General features: G+C 34.4%; 1 protein-coding gene across 2 annotated transcripts in view; it reads right to left on the minus strand.

Annotated features, from left to right (window-relative positions):
* Positions 1-20,226, minus strand: part of LOC144975201 (uncharacterized) — a 181,931-nt gene that overhangs the window by 63,003 nt on the left and 98,702 nt on the right. For both annotated transcript variants that reach the window (XM_078919037.1, XM_078919038.1), the window contains exon 5: positions 11,767-12,048. In XM_078919037.1, coding sequence (XP_078775163.1) covers positions 11,767-12,048 — 282 coding nt within the window. The remainder of the gene's footprint in view (positions 1-11,766; positions 12,049-20,226) is intronic.

Genomic DNA, 20,226 nt, shown 5'->3' on the forward strand with positions numbered 1-20,226 from the left:
AGTCATAAATGCACATTTAATCGTTTACATAAAGAGAGCAACAACAGATAGGCTAAGTAAATCATGAGTATCATCATCGCCCATCACGTATCACGTGTCTATCACAAGTTAGTAAATCATGGGAATCACCATCGCCCATCACGTATCACGTGTCTATCACATGTTAGTAAATCATGGGAATCATCATCGCCCATCACGTATCACGTGTCTATCACATGTTAGTAAATCATGGGAATCATCATCGCCCATCACGTATCACGTGTCTATCACATGTTAGTAAATCATGGGAATCATCATCGCCCGTCACGTATCACGTGTCTATCATATGTTAGTAAATCATGGGAATCATCATCGCCCATCACGTATCACGTGTCTATCACATGTTAGTAAATCATGGGAATCATCATCGCCCATCACGTATCACGTGTCTATCACATGTTAGTAAATCATGAGAATCATCATCGCCCATCACAAATCACGTGTTTATCACATGATTATTTCTCATTATACATAACAATAGTGCAGCTATGCGATTTTTTATAATTGTATGTCAGATACAAGCATGTCGGTGACCCATATAAAATCGCATATAATATGATTATGGGATAGATACGTTTTGCGTCATGCGGGATGCGTAATACGTATGGTCCGCTAAACCTCTCTAAATAAAAAAAGCAATGCACATAGAGCCAGTGGCGTGGCATGCTTACATTATAAGGTGGTGCCAGAATCCGAAGAAAATTACTTTAAACATGCTATGTTTGTAAACACAAAAGAAATGGGGAAAAAAATAAAGAAAAGACTCACTCAAATAAATAAGAGGCGTTGTACACCATTTCTTCGTTTTTTGTGTTGTTTTTAAAAAATGCTCTAATCCATTTTTAAAAGATGGATGCGGTGACAGGCACCAAATCAACCAATATAGCCACGCCCCTGCCTAGAGCATCGTATAAACCCAAAGTCCCGCCATGTTTACAACTTATAAGTTAAAAAAAATGCTACGTTATCATACAGGTCAGAGTAAAATCTAACCTCACCGGTAATTCGTTGATACAGCGTTAAGCAAAGAGCTAACACTCCACCAATGTTCATTTTGAAACACAATGAAGACCGTCCCAGGAAAACAGCATCGGACGTGTTTAATCAAACGACTCAAATCTTTTATTTTAATTGGGTACTGCAAAATTACAGTGATGGGGATGGGGGAGGGGTTGGTTGAGAAAAGCGACATGTCAAACAATATTATAATAAAGTTATTCACATTCAGCGATAATACTGGAAAATTTCAAAAACAAAACGTTTCACGCTTTTAATGCTTGTACAGTAAAGATAAATATGCACTTTCTATTGTATAACGGACAAAGATGCGGAGTGGTTAGTTCAGAAACAATACTACAATAATATAGTTATATATACATTCAGCGATAATACTGGAAAATTTCACGAAGAAAACAGTTCACACTTTAACTATTGTGCAGTAAACATAATTATGTACTTTCCTTTGTATCACGGACAAAGTGTGGCTTAATGTCGCAAAGCAAATAGAATAAAATATCATTCTACGTATGTATGGCGATATCTTTAAGATCGAATATATTTTTCTATAATGCTATTCTGCCCTCAAACTGACAAAACTAGTTTTAATATCGTTGGCCAAATAAAAACTCGTTATTCAAATATCGATTGATTAAAAAGACGATCATCTTGTCAAAAACTCTCAAACCTGGGACTTCCGAATGTGCTAGGTTTTACAGTTTTGACAAGATAAGGCTCAGTTTAATCGATCCATATTTGAAGGACGAGTTTCCTGGCTAAAATGTTTAAACCCGCGTTTTTTCAAAGTATGGCAGTATTATTGGAAGATCTATAGACATTAAGTAAAACTTGTTTTTTGTTACGAATTAATAAGTTGAACGCGTTCTCTATTCTTGTTTACACCTTAGAAGGCTTGAATTATTCCGTGTAAAGTGAAAAGCAAATAGTTTGGGTTTATTTTTTAAAACGATATTCGTACACAATTTTATTATAGGCTAAATTGAAGCAACATATTGTGAGAGTGGTTCGATTACTCTTATACATATATATATATATATATATATATAATATATATATATATATATATATATATATAAACATTTGAAAGATAATTAAGATAGTTTGACTTCTACAACGTTGTTATCGAGCGTTGTATTACGTATTATATTATATATTAATATAATTTACAATAAGTCGAGAAACAATAGTCTTAACGCTCGATAACAACGTTGTAGAAGTCAAACTATCTTAATTATCTTTCAAATGTTTATAAATAGCTCCTTTTATACTAAAGTTGAGCACTATTATTTCATGGTTTTTGTTTTATAATAATATATAATATATATATATATATATATATATATATATATATATATTATATATAAATGTATATATATACGACGAGTTATCTTCAAAATTTCAATTGTTGATCGTTTAAACTCGCATCAATTGAAATTTTGAAGATAACGACTGGTATGAAAACAAAATAAGTAGGTCTATTTTATACAACTTTCTATTCGATTTGTTGTTCGACTGAATATTTTTTGTTCAGTCTTGCGTTCTCATTTTTTTAAGAGGACGACGAAGACGAGGAGGAGGAGGAGGAGGAGGAGGAGGAGGAGGAGGAGGAGGAGGAGGAGCATGAGAATAACGAGGAGGAGGAGGAGAGGAAATAACGAGGAGAGGAGGAGGAGGAGGAGAAGAGAGGAGGAGGAGGAGAATAACGAGAGGAGGAGGAGATACGAGAGGAGGAGGAGGAGGAGGAGGAGGAGGAGAGAAAAGAGGAGAGAGGAGGAGGAGGAGAGGAGGAGGAGAAAAGGAGAGAAGAGAAGAAAAGAAGAAGAAGAAGAAGAAGAAGAGAGAAGAGAGAGAAGAAGAAGAAGAAAAGAAGAAGAAGAAGAAGAAGAGAGAAGAAGAGAAGAAGAAGAAAGAAGGAAGAAAAGAAGAAGAAGAAAAGAAGAAGAAGAAGAAGAAGAAGAAGAAGAAGAAGAAGAAGAGAAGAAGAAGAAGAAGAGAAGAAGAAGAAGAAGAAAGAAGAAGAAGAAGAAGAGAAGAAGAAGAAGAAGAAGAAGAAGAAGAAGAAGAAGAAGAGAAGAAGAAAAAAGAAGAAGAAGAAGAAGAAGAAGAAGAAGAAGAAGAAGAAGAAGAAGAAGAAGAAGAAGAAGAAGAAGAAGAAGAAGAAGAAGAAGAAGAAGAAGAAGAAGAAGAAGAAGTTGCAATAGTTTTACTTAATTTTAGACATGTAAGCTTTCAGGACAAAAAACAAAAAACAAAACAAAACAAACAAAATGAAATGAAAGTAGTTGACCCTCCTCCCCTCACCGACTTTCACATTCACCGCCCCGGTTATTGATTGAACGAGGTTGTCAGTCTCGGTATAAACAAAACACTTTAAAATTTCAATTTACAAAAAATCAACATTATGCGTCTGGCCACGGTTGGCTTGAACTGGTGCTAAAAACAAAAGAAACAAAAGAAGTTGTTATGTATTTTTATGACGCCAGCAGCCAGTTCTTTCGGTTCATTGGAATTGTAGTGTTTTTTGTTTTGTTTTATTGTTAATTATATTTTTTTTTTGCCAATTCAGCAGCAATTTTGATTAATGTAATATTAACGAAGGAAGGGCAGGGGGCGATGATGATTACGATGGGATGTATACTACGATGGGGGACCAATTATGTGTTATTATGATTGTTATTCTATTATTGTTAATACTTCTTCTTCTTCATTGTTAATACTTCTTCTTCTTCTTCTTCTTCTTCTTCTTCTTCTTCTTCTTCTTCTTCTTCTTCTTCTTATTATTATTATTATTATTATTATTATGATTATTATTCTTCTTCTTCTACTTCTTCTTCTTCTTCTTCTTCTTCTTCTTCTTCTTCTTCTTCTTCTTCTTCTTCTTCTTCTTCTTCTTCTTCTTTCTTCTTCTTCTTTCTTTCTTCTTCTTCTTCTTCTTCTTCTTCTTCTTCTTCTTCTTCTTCTTTCTTCTTCTTCTTCTTCTTCTTCTTCTTCTTCTTCTTCATTCTTTTTTATTCTTCATTTTATTTTTATTTATTATTATTATTATTATTATTATTATTTTTTATTATTATTATTATTATTCTTCTTACTTTTCATTCTTTCTTCTTCTTCTTCTTCTTCTTCTTCTTCTTCTTCTTCTTCTCTCTTCTTCTTCTTCTTCTTCTTCTTCTTTCTTCTTCTTCTTCTTCTTCTTCTTCTTCTTCTTCTTCTTCTTTTCTTCTTTCTTTTATTTTTTCTTTTTCATTTTTTTTATTATTTATTCATTATCTATTATTATTATTATTATTATTATCATTATTATTATTATTTATTATATTATTATTATTTTATTATTATTATTATTATTATTATTATTATTATTATTATATATTATTATTATATTATTATTATTATTACTTATTATTTACTACTACTACTACTACTACTACTACTACTACTACTACTACTACTACTACTACTACTACTACTACTACTACTACTACTACTACTTTTATTACTATTATTACCATCATCATCATCATCATCATCATCATCATCATCATCATCATCATCATCATCATTATATTACACGACAAAATGTACGAACAATTCAACGGTACTTTGGGGGAAGCATTTCAAACTGACAAGAAAATGACAACGGGAGAAAAAAAAAAGAAAAAAAGAAAAAGGGAAGCGTGCGGAATGATGGAGCGAAAATAGCATGAATTATGTACACCCATTATGGGTTAGAAAACAACAAGAAACAAAAAGATAGAAAATCGACCGACATTTTGACAAATAGTCGATAGACGGTCCTTGATATTCTCCAGATAGCCGTAGGGTACATGGGTCTCTATCGAGTTTACCGAAGTTTGTCTTGCGTGAAGGGAAGAAAGGATTTTGCTATATTTGTTTGTCACTTGGTGAAAAATGGTTTGGAATTATTGGACTTGTCTTCTTGTTTTGAAGATATAATTAATAGGTGGGCGGGTTTTCATTTTTATTATTGTTACTTCTTAATTTATATCATCATCATCATCATCATCATCATCATCATCATCATCATCATCATCATCATCATCTCATCAATCATACATCGTCATCATATAAATTCATCCATCATCATCATCAATCATCACCACATCACATCATCATCATCAATACATCATCATCATCATCATCATTCATTTCATACCATGTCATCACATCATCACATCCTCGATCATCATAGTCATAATCGTCATCACCATCAATAATAGTAATCATAATACCTGAATACATACATAATGATAATTTAATTGATATATTTATAGGTAATATATGAATAGTAATAATGATAAATGAATAATAATAATAATAATAATATATAATAATAATAATAAATAATATAATAATAATAATAATAATTAATAATAATAATATAATAATATAATAAATAATAATAATAATAATAATAATAATAATAATAATAATAATAATAATAATAATAATAATAATAATAATAATAATAATAATAAAAATAATAATAATAATAATAATAATAATAATAATAATAATAATAATAATAATAATAATAATAATAATAATATAATAATAATAATAAATATATAATAATAATAATAAAATAATAATAATAATAATTAATAATAATAATAATAATAATAATAATAATAATAATAATAATAATATAATAATAATAATAATAATAATAATAATAATGTTGTTGTTGTTATTATTATTTAATTATTTTTTTTTAGATCTTAAGGGTCTGTGGGGTTTTTTTATAATAGATATTTAGGACGGAAAAGAGATGCCTTTGTGTTGTCTCATTGTTATACTGACCCATGTGGATGATCTATATTACCTAACTATGTGCTCGAGGTCATTGGTCACATTGGAATAGTGAAATTATGTGTTCACAGCTTTTGAAATAATATATCTAACATCGCGATTGGTCATTTTTTCAATTAGATTGACACATTATGGGTATGTTTACAACTTTCATAAACAATGCAACGTGTTTACATTTAATTTGTTAAGAAATATCCAATCGTTGAACAGCAAACAAATCATGTGATTGTTGACTTGGTTGGACGAAAACACGAATATCGATCTCTCCCATTGATTTTGATGATTCAATTAGGTCAGATTACTAATAAGCTGCCATCGTGCATTTACTTCAGACTGTTGTGCGGCTGTGTGGTCTTGTGGTATGACACTCGCTTTCGGATCGAAAGGTTATGGGTTCGAGCCATGCTTGGCGCTCATAGTCGAGGTATACTTTTTTTTTATTTTATTTTTTTATTTTTTTGGGATAGCTATTTTTTTTCTTGTAATTTTCTTTCCTGCTTTTTATGGCATTTTTGATAGACACTTGTTCAGATAGTTGAGTCCTTGGAATATGCTCTTTACTCACATTCTCTCAGGTGTAAAATGAGTACCTGGCCTATAACAGCGTTGTCTCTTTCAGAAAAACAAAAATCAAATTTGTAATATCGCCTAACAGGCGTCATGTCTCGTCCTACATGTTAAGAGTTGCTGTTGGCCAGGGACCCCTTGTAAAGCGCTTTGAGCAAGTTTAGTGGATATTGTCCTATATAAAAGATCAACTTTTGTGAGGACTTAGGACGGGAGAACTAGAATATTTGCTAACATCCACAAATCGCGATAACTGAGTTGGTAGTGCACTCACTTCTTTTAAAAAATAATAAATAAATTAACTTCGCGAAGGCCCTGGTTTGAGAGTTTTTGCCAATATGTGGTCATTTAAATAGATCTATATTTGAAGGACTAGTTTTCTGGCCAAATTTTTTTAATGTGTGATTTCCAGATAACGGCAATTAACGGGTGAAAAATATCAATTAATAATAATGATAATGATAATAATAATAATAATAATAATAATAATAATAATAATAATAATAATAATAATAATAATAATAATAATAATAATAATAATAATAATAATAATATTAATAATAAAAAGTCTTTGTTGTCCTCAAAAGGTGGCAATTTGTCATTTGGTTACACATTTATAACAATACAATATTGACATAGACACACTCACACAGATGCACACTAGTTACATCGTAGTCATCGAAAAACAAAAATTACAAGCAATTAGTAGATTAAATAATTGTCATGGCCTGGACAATGCTTCTCTATTTACAATTTGATTTCTTTAAAGTTTCCATTAATACTTCAAGAAATAATAGTTTCGATTCTTATTTTTCTGTGTGTGTTAAACGCTCTCCTTAAACCCCCTATTTGCCAACGAGAGGAAAAGCGTAACTATTGTTACGATCTGATATTTTCTTCTTCTTGTTCTTCTTCTTCTTCTTCTTCTTCTTCTTCTTCTTCTTCTTCTTCTTCTTCTTCTTCTCTCTTTTCTTCTTCTCTTCTTTTCTTCTTCTTCTTCTTACTTTTCATTCTTCTTCTTCTTCTTCTTCTTCTCTTCTTCTTCTTCTTCTTCCTTCTTCTTTCTTTCTTCTTCTTCTTCTCTTCTTCCTCTTCTTCTTCTTCTCTCTTCTCTTCTTCTTCCCCTTCTTCTTTCTTCTTCCTTCTTCTTCTTCTTCTTCTTCTTCTTCTTCTTCTTCTTCTTCTTCTTCTTCTTCTTCTTCTTCTTCTTCTTCTTCTTCTTCTCTTCTTCTTCTTCTTCTTCTTCTTCTTCTTCTTCTTCTTCTCTTCTTCTTCTTCTCTTCTTCTTCTTCTTCTCTTCTTCTTCTTCTTCTTCTTTCTTCTTCTTCTTCTTTCTTCTTCTTCTTCTTCTTCTTCTTCTTCTTCTCTTCTTCTTCTTCTTCTTCTTCTTCTTCTTCTTCTTCTTTCTTCTTCTTCTTTCTCTTCTTCTCTTCTCTCTTCTTCTCTTTCTTCTTCTTCTCTTCCTTCTTCTTCTTCCTTCTCTTTCTTCTTCTTCTCTTCTTCTTCTTCTTCTTCTTCTCTTCCTTCCTTCTTCTTCTCTTCTTCTTCTTCTTCTTTCTTCTTCTTCTTCTTCTTCCTTCTTCTTCTTCTTCTTCTTCTTTCTTCTCTTCTTCTTCTTCTTCTTCTTCTTCTTCTTCTTCTTCTTCTTCTTCTTCTTCTTCTTCTTCTCTTCTTCTTCTTTCTTCTTCTTCTTCTTCTTCTTCTTCTTCTTCTTCTTCTTCTTCTTCTTTTCTTCTTCTTCTTCTTCTTCTTTCTTCTTCTTCTTCTTCTTCTTCTCTTCTTCTTCTTCTTCTTCTTCTTCTTCTTCTTCTTCTTCTTCTTCTTCTTTCTTCTTCTTCTTCTTCTTCTTCTTCTTCTTCTTCTTCTTCTTCTTCTTCTTCTTCTTTTCTTCTTCTTCTTCTTCTTCTTTTCTTCTTCTTCTCTTCTTCTTCTTCTTCTTCTTCTTCTTCTTCTTCTTCTTCTTCTTCTTCTTCTTCTTCTTCTTCTTCTTCTCTTCTTCTTCTTCTTCTTCTTCTTCTTCTTCTTCTTCTTCTTTCTTCTTCTTCTTCTTCTCTTCTTCTTCTTCTTCTTCTTCTTCTTCTTCTTCTTCTTCTTCTTCTTCTTTCTTCTTCTCTTCTTCTTCTTCTTTCCTTCTTCTCTTCTCTCTTCTTCTTCTTCTTCTCTTCTTCTTCTTCTTCTTCTTCTTCTTCTTCTTCTTCTCTTCTCTTCTTTCTTCTTCTTCTTTTCTTCTTCTTCTTCTTCTTCTTCTTCTTCTTCTTCTTCTTCTTCTTCTTCTCTTCTTCTTTCTTCTTCTCTTCTTCTTCTTCTTCTTCTTTCTTCTTCTTCTCTTCTTCTCTTATTATTATTATTATTATTATTATTATTATTATTATTATTATTATATTATTATTATTATTATTATTATTATTATTCTTATTATTATTATTATTATTATTATATTAATATCATTATTATTATTAATATCATTATTATTATTATTATTATCATTATTATTATTATTATTATTATTATTATTATTATTATTATTATTATTATTATTATTATTATTATCATTATTATTATTATCATTATTATTATCATTATCATTATTATTATCATCATTATTACTCTTATTATTATTATCAGCGATGTTTGGTATCCTTTCCCAGGCCAACACACAATATGTCCAGACATATACAAGACCTTTATTAAAATAATGCACTCTAACATTACTTTTAAAAATATTTTTAATGAAATCCAGAGACAAATTAAGAATGTGTCAACGATTGATTGAGCGATTTTTGAAATCATTCTCGATTGCGACTCATCGGCACAATCCAAATATAAAATAAATGAAAACAATTCCTGGTTTAATTCAACTCTTCCATAATCTACATCATCGTTCCTACAAATTCATAGACATTCATAGACATATTAACAACGATGTCAACCAATGATTGAGTAGTTTCGGTGAACAATCAGCTATCTGTTGTTCACAACTTAACTGGGATAATTCAATGAATTATTTTTGCTCTTTAAAAAGAATTAAATTAATAAATATAGACGTCTAAATGAACATTTCAAATGATTCTAAAAATACATTTTCTTGTTTGTCGTGATCTTGAAGTTTAAATTAGATTTTATTTTTAGATTTTGTATACCGTGTGAATTTGTGACGAGCGTAAAAAAAAGTAAATGAATATTTTTAATGATTCTAAAATTATACGTGCAGTTGGGTGGTTTTGTTGTATGACACTCGCCTTCGAATCGGAAGATCCTGGGTTTGAGTCCCGTTCTGAGCGCTGCTTAGTTTAGTCTTTGGAAAAGGTATTTTACCCACATTCTCTCACCGTATTCGTGTGTAAAATGAGAACTGGAATTAACAGCGATTCTTTGTCCGTAATAAAATGTAATATCGCTACAGAGGCTGTTAAGTGTGGCCGTTGCCTTGGGATCCATTGTATAGCGCTTTGAGCACGTTTAGTAGTGGATATTGTGCGGCTATGTGGTTTAATGGAATGATACTCGCTTTCGATCGGAAGGGCCTGGGTTCGAGCCTCGCTCGGCGCATAGTTATGTCCTTAAAAAGGCTCTTTCCTCACATTCTTTCACCGTACTCAGATAGTGGAAAATGAGTACCTGACCGTCAACAGCTTTGTCTCTGTCGAAAAAAAACGCCTAGCAGGCGTCATGTCCTGTTCTACATGTTACATTTTGCTCTTGGCCAGGGACCCTTTGTGAAGCGCTTTGAGCACGTTTAGTGGATATTGCTCTAAATAAAAGCTCAAGTTTTAAAAAAAAAGTGATCAACCAAAAATAAAAAGAAACAAAACAAAAAAAAAAAAACACAGACAGAAAATAAAAATAAAAACAAAACAAAAACAACGAAAAAACAACAACAAAAAAACAAAAACAAAACAAAACAAAACAAACCAAATAAAAACGACTTCCTCAATTAACACGAAACTCGCACAGGCGTGTCGTGTAATCCTTAACACTCGACGACACGGCACGACTCAGGGGGTCACGTGCCCATTCAAACGGCCATTTCCAATCAGAGCTTTTGTTCGTCTGCACAATAACATCTACGATTGCTATAATATCATTATAATAAACGCGTGGATTATGACCCTATTGTCAGATTGTTCTAGAATATCCATTATTCCCCCAATAGAATGTAAATGGAGGCGAGGTGAGAGAGGAAGAAGATAGGGGTGTGATGAAAAAAAAATATAAAAGGGTTGGAAGGACAGAGGGGCAAGGGGAGGGGAAAGTATATATATATATATATATATTATATATATATATATATATATATATATATATTTATATATATATATATATTTATATATATATATATATATATATATATATATATATATGTATGTATGTATAGATATGGTTTTGATAGTTAGATAACTTGATAGCTATAGATAGATAGATAGATAGATAGATAGATAGATAGAGAGAGATAGATAGATAGATAGATAGATAGATAGATAGATAGATAGATAGATAGATAGATAGATAGATAGATAGGTATAGATAGCTAGATAGCTTGATAGGTATAGATAGATAGAGAGATAGATAGGTATAGATAGATAGATAGATAGAGAGAGAGAGAGAGAGATAGATAGATAGATAGATAGATAGATAGATAGAGAGAGAGATAGCTAGATAGGTACAGATAGATAGATAGATAGATAGATGGATGGATAGATCGATAGATAGGTATAGATAGATAGTTGTATGTTCGGATGTCAGACCTGCATATGTAATCCAGACCTGCCAACTTGAAATTGGAAAAATTCGTAGTTTTCAGGGATTATAACAAAGTAGACGTTATAACTACTTTTAAAAACGACCAATTTGTGTTTACATACATTCAATTAATGCTTTAACTCTCTACTTACCAGCTGTTTTCAGAATTTTCCCTGAAACATTGCACGGCCCAATACAAAAATAGATTCGTCTTCACTCAAACAGAAAAGCAACAAGTAGACATTCTATATGTAATAGTGTTCAAGTCCCTACAACGCAGCGTCAAGTATTTATAGCGAAGGTAAACACTTTTCTTAAAATATTGTGATAGACCTCTATATACAAAATAAATTAGAATGGTAAAATTGTTGAGTTGTAACGAATATGACGATTTTTATGGGTGGTAAGGAGACGGTTCAACTCCTTTAAAAATTGGCTCTGGCAACAAAGCTTCGTTTTCAAGAAACTTATTGAAGTAAAGATCTTATATAATAGTCAGTTTAGGGCCCAAAAATTCGTATTTCTACAGAATTTGTGCAGTAGTGGGCACATCTGTCGGATAATCTAACTTACCGTGGAAGTTGCTGAGGCAGGGGGGAGTCCGGTGACAATTTTGGAGGTGGTACCATCTGACATGTTCACCGTCTGTATTCTCTCTTCAGCCTCGGTGATCCTGGTGACGCCCCGGTTTCCAGACCTTACGCCTCTATCATCGTTGTCACTGTCTTCGTCATCATCATCGTCATCACCATCAGCATCATCATCGTCACTACCGTCGCTGCTGTTGTTATTATCGTCATCATCTTCGTCATTTTCACTTTCATTATCATCGCCAATGTCGTCATCAAGATCATCCTGGTGATTAACAAAACAAACAAAACAAAACATCGTAACAATTTTTAAAACATTGCAAGAAAAGTAGTCGAAGTCTGTGGTGGTGGTGGTAGTAGTAGTAGTAGTAGTAGTAGTAGTAGTAGTAGTAGTAGTAGTAGTAGTAGTAGTAGTAGTAGTAGTAATAGTAGTAGTAGGTAGTAGTAATAGTAGTAGTAGTAGTAGTAGTAGTAGTAGTAGTAGTAGTAGTAGTAGTAGTAGTAGTAGTAGTAGTAGTAATAGTAGCGTACGGCTACACCTCCAAATTCATTTCGTCCAACCAACTTCGGAAAGAAATGTTTCATAGCCAGCTTCAAGTTTAGTTACTGGGCAATGGAGGACAGTGATCGCTGGTCTCTGGAGCTGTGTGACATTTCCGGCAGGCAACATTGTTCCCAAGTTATCATCTGCACGTATTTGATGCAGTTCTGCTTTGTCTTGTTAAGAGGCGATTTGAGGAAACCCAATATTTCCTGGCATTGTGGAATGCAGGCATTCTATCAGTGGGTGTTATCTGTGGGTTCATCAATTCTTGTATGCATCCTCTACGAACCCGTTTCGAAAAACAATTAATCTTGAACTTTCATATAAACGTGCTCAATGCGCTTCACAAAGGGTCTCTTTCCAACAGCAATATGTATCATACAGAATGAGACATGGCGCCTGTTAGGCGATATTACAATTTTCAGGTCGGAGGGTCCTAGGTTCGAGCCTTGGTCAGCGCTCAGCGCATTATTGAGTCCTTATAAAAGGCTCTTTACTCACATTCTCTCACCATACTTAGGTGTAAAATGATTATATGGCCATTTACAGTATTGTCTCTTTTCGAATTTTTAAAATGATATCGCCTAACAGGCCTCATGTCTCGTTCTACATGTTTAGTCTTGCTGTGGGTCAGGGACACTTTGTAAAGGGCTTTGAGCACGTTTAGTGGATATCGCGCTATATAAAAGATCTAGTATAAATACAAGTTTCCGCATCTCAATCATCCCGACATTATACCGCTTTGACGGGGTGCATTACATATTACCCTTTCGAGACGATCTGTCACATTCTTCAGGCTTCATGCCAAATCCCTGTTCCACCCACTATTCAATTTACACCCCTCCCCTCCTCCCCCCCCCCTCTCTTTCTCTCTCTCTCTCTCTCCTATCTTTCTCTCCTATCTCTCCTATCACTCTCCTATCTCTCTCTCTCGCTCTCCTATCTCTCTCGCTCCTATCTCTCTCGCTCTCCTATCTCTACTATCTCTCTCGCTCTCCTATCTCTCTCGCTCTCCTATCTCTCTCCTATCTCTCTCTCACTCTCCTATCTCTCTCTCGCTCTCCTATCTCTCTCTCTCGTTCTCCTATCTCTCTCTCTCTCTCGCTCTCCTATCTCTCTCGCTCCTATCTCTCTCGCTTTCCTGTCTCTCTATCTCTCGCTCTCCTATCTCTCCTCTCTCTCTCGCTCTCCTACCTCTCTCTCCTATCTCCCTCGCTCTCCTATCTCTCTCTCTCTCCTACCTCTCTCTCCCTCTCCTATCTCTCTCCTACCTTTCTCTCCCTCTCATACCTCTCTCCTATTCCACTATCTCCTCTCTCTCTCTCTCTCTCTCTCTCTCTCTCTCTCTCTCTTATATATATATATATAATATATATATATATATATCCCTCTCCCTCACCCACTGACCCACCCACCAGCCAACCCAGACTGCATTGCAGACCTATTATTATTTTTTATTTATTTTCTCTTTGACAAGAACAGTGTATAGGGTTACCTTAGAAGCTGTAAACTAAAACGGTGAGACGGCGGGTAATGAGATTTTTACAGGTGACTTGACGCATGCAATCTTTACTTATTAGTTATTAGGTGGGGAGAAAAATGTCATAGGGTAGGGCTGATTGGGGGTGTGGGTGTCTGTGGTTGGGTCGGCCTGACACAGGAGGTGATTGATTATGTGCTTTTTGGTAAGTTATTAAATGGTTTTGCGCACCTAGTAGCCCTTTAATCAAATCCACGACACGTCTGGGTTGTTGTTTTGTGCGGCTATGTGGTCTAGTGGTATGAACTCGCTTTCGGATCGGAAGGTCCTGGGTTCGAGCCTCGCTCGGCGCATAGTTGAGTCCTTGGAGAACGCTCTTTACTCACATTCTCTCACCGTACTCAGGGGTAAAATGAGTACCTGACCGTTAACAGCGTTGTCTCTGTCCGAAAAAATTATAAATTCGCCTAACAGGCGTCATGTCTCGTCCTATTTGTTGAATGTTGCTGATGACCAGGGACCCCTTGTAAAGCGCTTTGAGCACGTTTATTGGATATTGCTCTATATAAATGATTATTTTTTCTTTCTTTCTAAGACCACATGTTTGTTTGTTTTGCTTTTAAGGGTTTTGCGGCGCTTGCATCACATTTAGGTCATATCAGCGCCAGGAAAAAGGAAGAAAATTTGATAGTAAAAATATTCTAGATGTAAAATTAAAAGGACTTGATGAAAAGATAAGACAAAGGGGAAATGGTTCAAATAGGGAACAGATGTAGCTTCCAAGAGCACACTATCAAAATACTTAGTTTGAGATCTAAATGTCTCACCCAGACACCAGCACAAAGTCCCACTAAGAGGAATACACCCAAACATTAACATTATGCATTCAAAATAACAAAAATAACAATTCACAACAGAGAGATGATTTACAAGGAAAAAAATATCATCTCTCAAAACATTAACTATATGCATTTGACTATTTTCCTCCCAGCCACGCACTACGACCAGGGCCAGGGCAAAACCAAGTAATCTCATTCCAAGACAAAGACAGAAAGCAAATTGGAAAACAAGATAATATAAGGGGATAGAAGACCCAGTAAGCGCTACCCACTATGGGAGGCCAGGAACCCCACCCAGTAAGACCTCATAATGTGTCATGGGTTGGTTACACTGTGAGGCCTGAAGGTTTGTGCTGAACGGTGATGGAGGGTACCCTTGAAGGAGGAAGAAGAGGAGGAAGACAAAGAAAAGTTTGGATGGACAATATCAAGGAATGGACAGGAATGAAGATGGAAGAACTATTGGAGAAGGCCAACAATAGAGGAGAATGGCGGAAAATGGTGAGAGCTGCTTCCCATGTATCCCCCCACCCCTCCCCGAACGATCATCAGATCATAGAATGAATGAATGAAAGAATGAATGAAATGAATGGTTTCATTATTGGATCTAATTCAGATCTGACTTAAAATACTTTGCGAAAGAACAATGTTTTGCTGCTGCTTGAAACGGTTTGGAAGAAATAAATATCAATAGTCAAATTAGACGTGTACATACATTATGCAGGTCTGGCGTCCGAACCCACTTAAGGGCCTAGTTTAACAATGCTGTAATGGACAATATTTTACGTCAATTTTTGAGATTATCATTAGAACAGTATGAACCCATGAGCAGGCCTGCCTACTTGAAAATCTAAAACATTCGTAGTTCTTAAGAGATAGAATTGTAGTTGCCATAGTTAATAGAAGAAGAAGAAGAAGAAGAAGAAGAAGAAGAAGAAGAAGAAGAAGAAGAAGAAGAAGAAGAAGAAGAAGAAGAACAAGAAGAAGAAGAAGAACAAGAACAAGAACAAGAAGAACAAGAAGAAGAAGAACAACAAGAAGAACAAGACGAATAAGAACACGAACAAGAACACGAACAAGAACACGAACAAGAACACGAACAAGAACAAGAAGAAATGAGAGGATGTGTTGATAGGAGAAAATGACTAAACTACGCGGGATTCGAACCCAGGACCATTCCGATCCGAAGGTGAATGACATACCACAAGAAAATATTAACCGCACTATCTGCAACACACATTACGGGCCATAATATAATTGCCAGAACACTATCTTTAAAACAAACAAACAGACAAACAAACAGAACAATAACCCTTTAATAGCTGTGTTTATATCGCTCCCTTATTTGTAATTTGTAAACGGCATTTGCTTATTTAATCGACTGATTTCGAATTTATACGTCTTTTTTTTTCCTTCACACTCTCATGGAATCGGCCTTTGTGAATGATGATGCAGGGTCGTTATAAACACTGGGGCCCCATTCGGACACCAGTTCATTCACTTCATAAATTGGGTAGATTTGTTTTTAAAGCGATTACAAAGGGAGGTTAATCTCCCTGCTGCCTCGTAAAATAGATTTATGACTTTGATATACTTCAGTTTTTAAAATATATATTTTATGCAATAGACAGACGATCATTTTGCATGCAAGGACCGATCTCTGTCAAGAAGGCAGTGGATTTAGAATATTGGTGTTTGTGAAGTGTTATAAAATACCGCCGTTCTCTCAATGAGGAGAAAATTGGATCTCTGGTGAATTGGATTTTTCCAAGTCACTGTTCAATTGCTGTGAGCAAACCGTAGTTTCACTTTTAAGTATTATTCATTTGTTTGCTTGTTGTTGTTTTTTTTTTGAGCTTTTATATAGCGCAATATCCACTAAAAGTGGCGATATTACAATTTTTTTTTCGAACAGAGACAATGTTGTTAACGGCCAGGTGCTCATTTTACGGTGAGAGAAAGTGAGTAAAGAGCCTTTTCCAAGGACTCAACTATGCCCCTAGGACACGTATTTGCAGGTCTGATAACCCAATTACTTATGAGCTCATTGTTGTAATGGAAATCTCAAAAAAAAAAATGACGCAAAATATTGTCCATTACAACAATGTTAAACTAGGCCCATAAATTAGCAATGACTATCCCGCACAAATCTTTGGGCCTCTTTTTCGCTCACGAAGTGCCCGAATTCGCGTCAAAATATGGCACGAAGCCGTTTCGTATATGCTATTTGTAAAAATTAATTACGAAGCTGTTTATCAATTAATATGACTGAAAGTTGGCACACAGTTACAAAAAAGGTTATTTTAGATTATGTCAAGCGACAAAACTCGTGCGATTAGCAGAAGACCGTTAAAAATAGATTTTTACTCTTTGGAGTAAAATATTTCTAAAACTACCGGGCGTGGAGGTTTTGTCGCTGACAAGGTAATACATGAGCATTTCTTCTTTTTGGTTGTAAAATTTCATATGAATATGACGAGTACTTTTCCCGTATTTTACAAAACACCATCCTAATTTGCTCTTCCAGTTTCAATCTTTTGATCCACTTATTACGCAAGATACAACCAAAGGTCGAAAAAAAATGCCGAAAAAGCGTCCCATATTTTCGCGTTTTGTTCCTCTTTGCGGGTCATCCAAATAAAGGACACCTTTGAAACTGCATAACTTGTTTATTTATGAATGGATTTTCAAAATTCAAAAACAAATTTACTCAGTGGAGATAGGGCTTTGATTTTAGACAAAAATTTTCCTCAAAAAGAGAAAAAAACATTTTTCATAGTCATTGCTACATAAATGCTTTCGGATGTCAGACCTTCACATATGTACCCCCACGTCGATCTTAGTCAATCGGATACGAAAAGTACCGAATTCGGAAATCTCAGTCTTCCCTTGGAATTGACCTTAAAGACAAATTTCCCCTACGGGATGAAAAAAGAGAATAATTTATTCTATTTTATTATGATTTACTCTGCTACATGGAACAATACGTTTTTGGGTTTTTTCAGTGGTCATTATTTAAAGGAAAAAAATAAAAGGAACTTATCGCTTACGCACATTTAATTATATTGTCATGCTTTTTCTCTCAAAGTTGTGTTATTTTGTAAGTCTTTCACTCTGACATCAAAAACACCTTAAAACAAAGAGGTAAATACGTAAATGCGTTTTCCTCCTTAACCTCTGAGTACCCATTGTATCGATGTCGCTCATTGCTTACGCCTGACCTGCTTTATCTATCCATCTAGCTCATGACGTCAGCAATCCCTGAGGACACATTTTTCAGCCATCATCATGAGCTACCGTGATAAACCATAAACAATAGGAAAGGCACGGTGACCTCCGAAACCGCGTCATCCATCTTTCAAAACAGCTCATTTATTTTATTGAGCTGTGTCTCCTGAACCTCATGACTTAATGAAGAGTTGCGGCCATTATCTACCTCCCCCCTAACTTGCTTGGCGGAATAACATAGAGATCTAGATTACTAGATGAGCGACCCTAGTGACCGATAATGTGCTTGCTCATCCTTGAAGAGTGTGCCGCCCGATTCTAGATCAACATCTACATTTTCTTTGTGGGGCGATTGAGTTGCTAATAGAACCCTAGATAACCACGCCTCCGGACAGTCGTCATAATCATGTAAACAATGGCAGTGATACAATTTCTTCACTTATTTCATCTCGACAAAATACCAGAATGAACCTGCAGCCCTTCACAGTAAAGTAAACTAACCACTGCACCAAAAGCCAATCCCAAACTCAGGTCGCACGAATGTGTGTAAGACTTCTTCATAATTCACTAGGAGCAGGATCTATCGACCTGCCCCCCCCCCTCCCCCTCCCCCTCTTTTCCCCCTCTCTCCCTTTCCAGCCTTGCTATGTTATATATAGGTTATATTGGTTAATGATAGAGGAAAATGAATGAATGAATGATCGTATATTATGTTCTTTTCTTTTAACAGCTCAATATAATGAACTGTTCATATCAGTGCCTGAACGACGTGTGCATATATGCAGGTCTGACATCCGAACCCAATTATGGGCCTAGTTTAACGTTGCTGTAATGGACATATTCTTTAGTCATTTCAATTGATTGTGTATAAGTTTTAAATTTGGCATCCAATTACATTGTGCGGCTCTGTGGTCTTGTGGTATGAAAATCGCTTTAGGATCGGAAAGTTCCGGGTTCGAGTCCCGCTCTGAGCGGCGTTGCATAGTAGAGTCCATGGAAAAGGCTCTTTACTCACATTCTCTCACCGTACTCAGGTGTAAAATGAGTACCTGGCCGTTAACAGTAGTGTCTCTGTATGAAAAAAAACTTGTATTATCGCCTCTCAGGCGTTCTGTCACGTCATGTTGTATTACGTCGTGTTGCTGTTGGCTAGGAATTCATTGTAAAGCGCTTTTAGCACGTTAAATAGAAATTAAAAAACTGAACAAGTGTGTATGAAGGTGCCAGAAAAAACAAGAAAGAAAAATACAAGAAAAAAAAACATGCCAAATAATCAGTCTAACTCGATAATTATTTTTGGGATGGTTTTATTTTCTTGTATTTTTCTTTCTTCCTATGTCTGGCACCTTTCATACACACTTGTTCAGATCTTTATCTTACACCAGTGCCAGCTCCTTAATTTCTTAAGTGGAAATTGCACTATTTAGATAAATACCTAAGTTGTTTTTATTTTTCTTCACGGATAGCCTACTTTAATCATTCCAATTAATTATTGTATGCACGTTTTAGATTTGGCATGTAATTTTTATCGGTGGCGTCTAATAAATGGCTTGCATAGGTTCTCTCAATACAGTAATATAATGTCCACTATATGTTATAATATAATGTCCACTATATGTTATAATATAATGTCCACTATATGTTATAATATAATGCCCACTATATGTTATTGAATCGCCCTTTATTACAACAACTAATGTCAGAGTGAAATATCCGAAGCGGTCAGACGCAATGACACCCGAGGTATCGGCCCGCCCATCCATCCAATTATTTTCAGTTCATATACGTACCATACATTTTTACTGCCCTCACTATCAAGATTAGAACAGCTCTGCAAAACATTGAAAAATCACTTTTTAAAATATATTTTAGTAAAAAAAAGTTTTACTTCGATTATATTATGTGATGTATTATCTTGATGTGTGTGTGTGTGTGTGTGTGTGTGCGTTTGTGTATATGTATGTATGTTTATATGTACATATGTTTTATATATATATATATATATATTAATTTGTTTACTTATTATTTGTCACTGTGAAGCGATGTTGAGCATCGTAAATGGATACAAGCGCTATATAAATTCTCCATTACATTACGGTACATTACATGTCTATATATTACGATACCCTCCCCTCCTTTTCCAATATGTCAACAAATTACTAATGTTATAAATCTTTGAAGTCTATGGCTTGAGAAGTTTTGACTAGTTCAGAGTCACATTAATACATATATATATATAGAATATATATATTATATATAAACGTGAGCCTTTATTTTGAGCAAGACCCATTGAACATGCTCAAACGCTTCACAAGAGGGACCAGGACCTTTCGATCCAAAGTAGAGTGTCAT

This window comes from Berghia stephanieae, chromosome 6 (genome assembly GCF_034508935.2).
Source record: "Berghia stephanieae isolate SIO BIC M18660-M18661 chromosome 6, UCSD_Bste_1.3, whole genome shotgun sequence".
NCBI classification, from domain to species: Eukaryota; Metazoa; Mollusca; class Gastropoda; order Nudibranchia; family Aeolidiidae; genus Berghia; species Berghia stephanieae.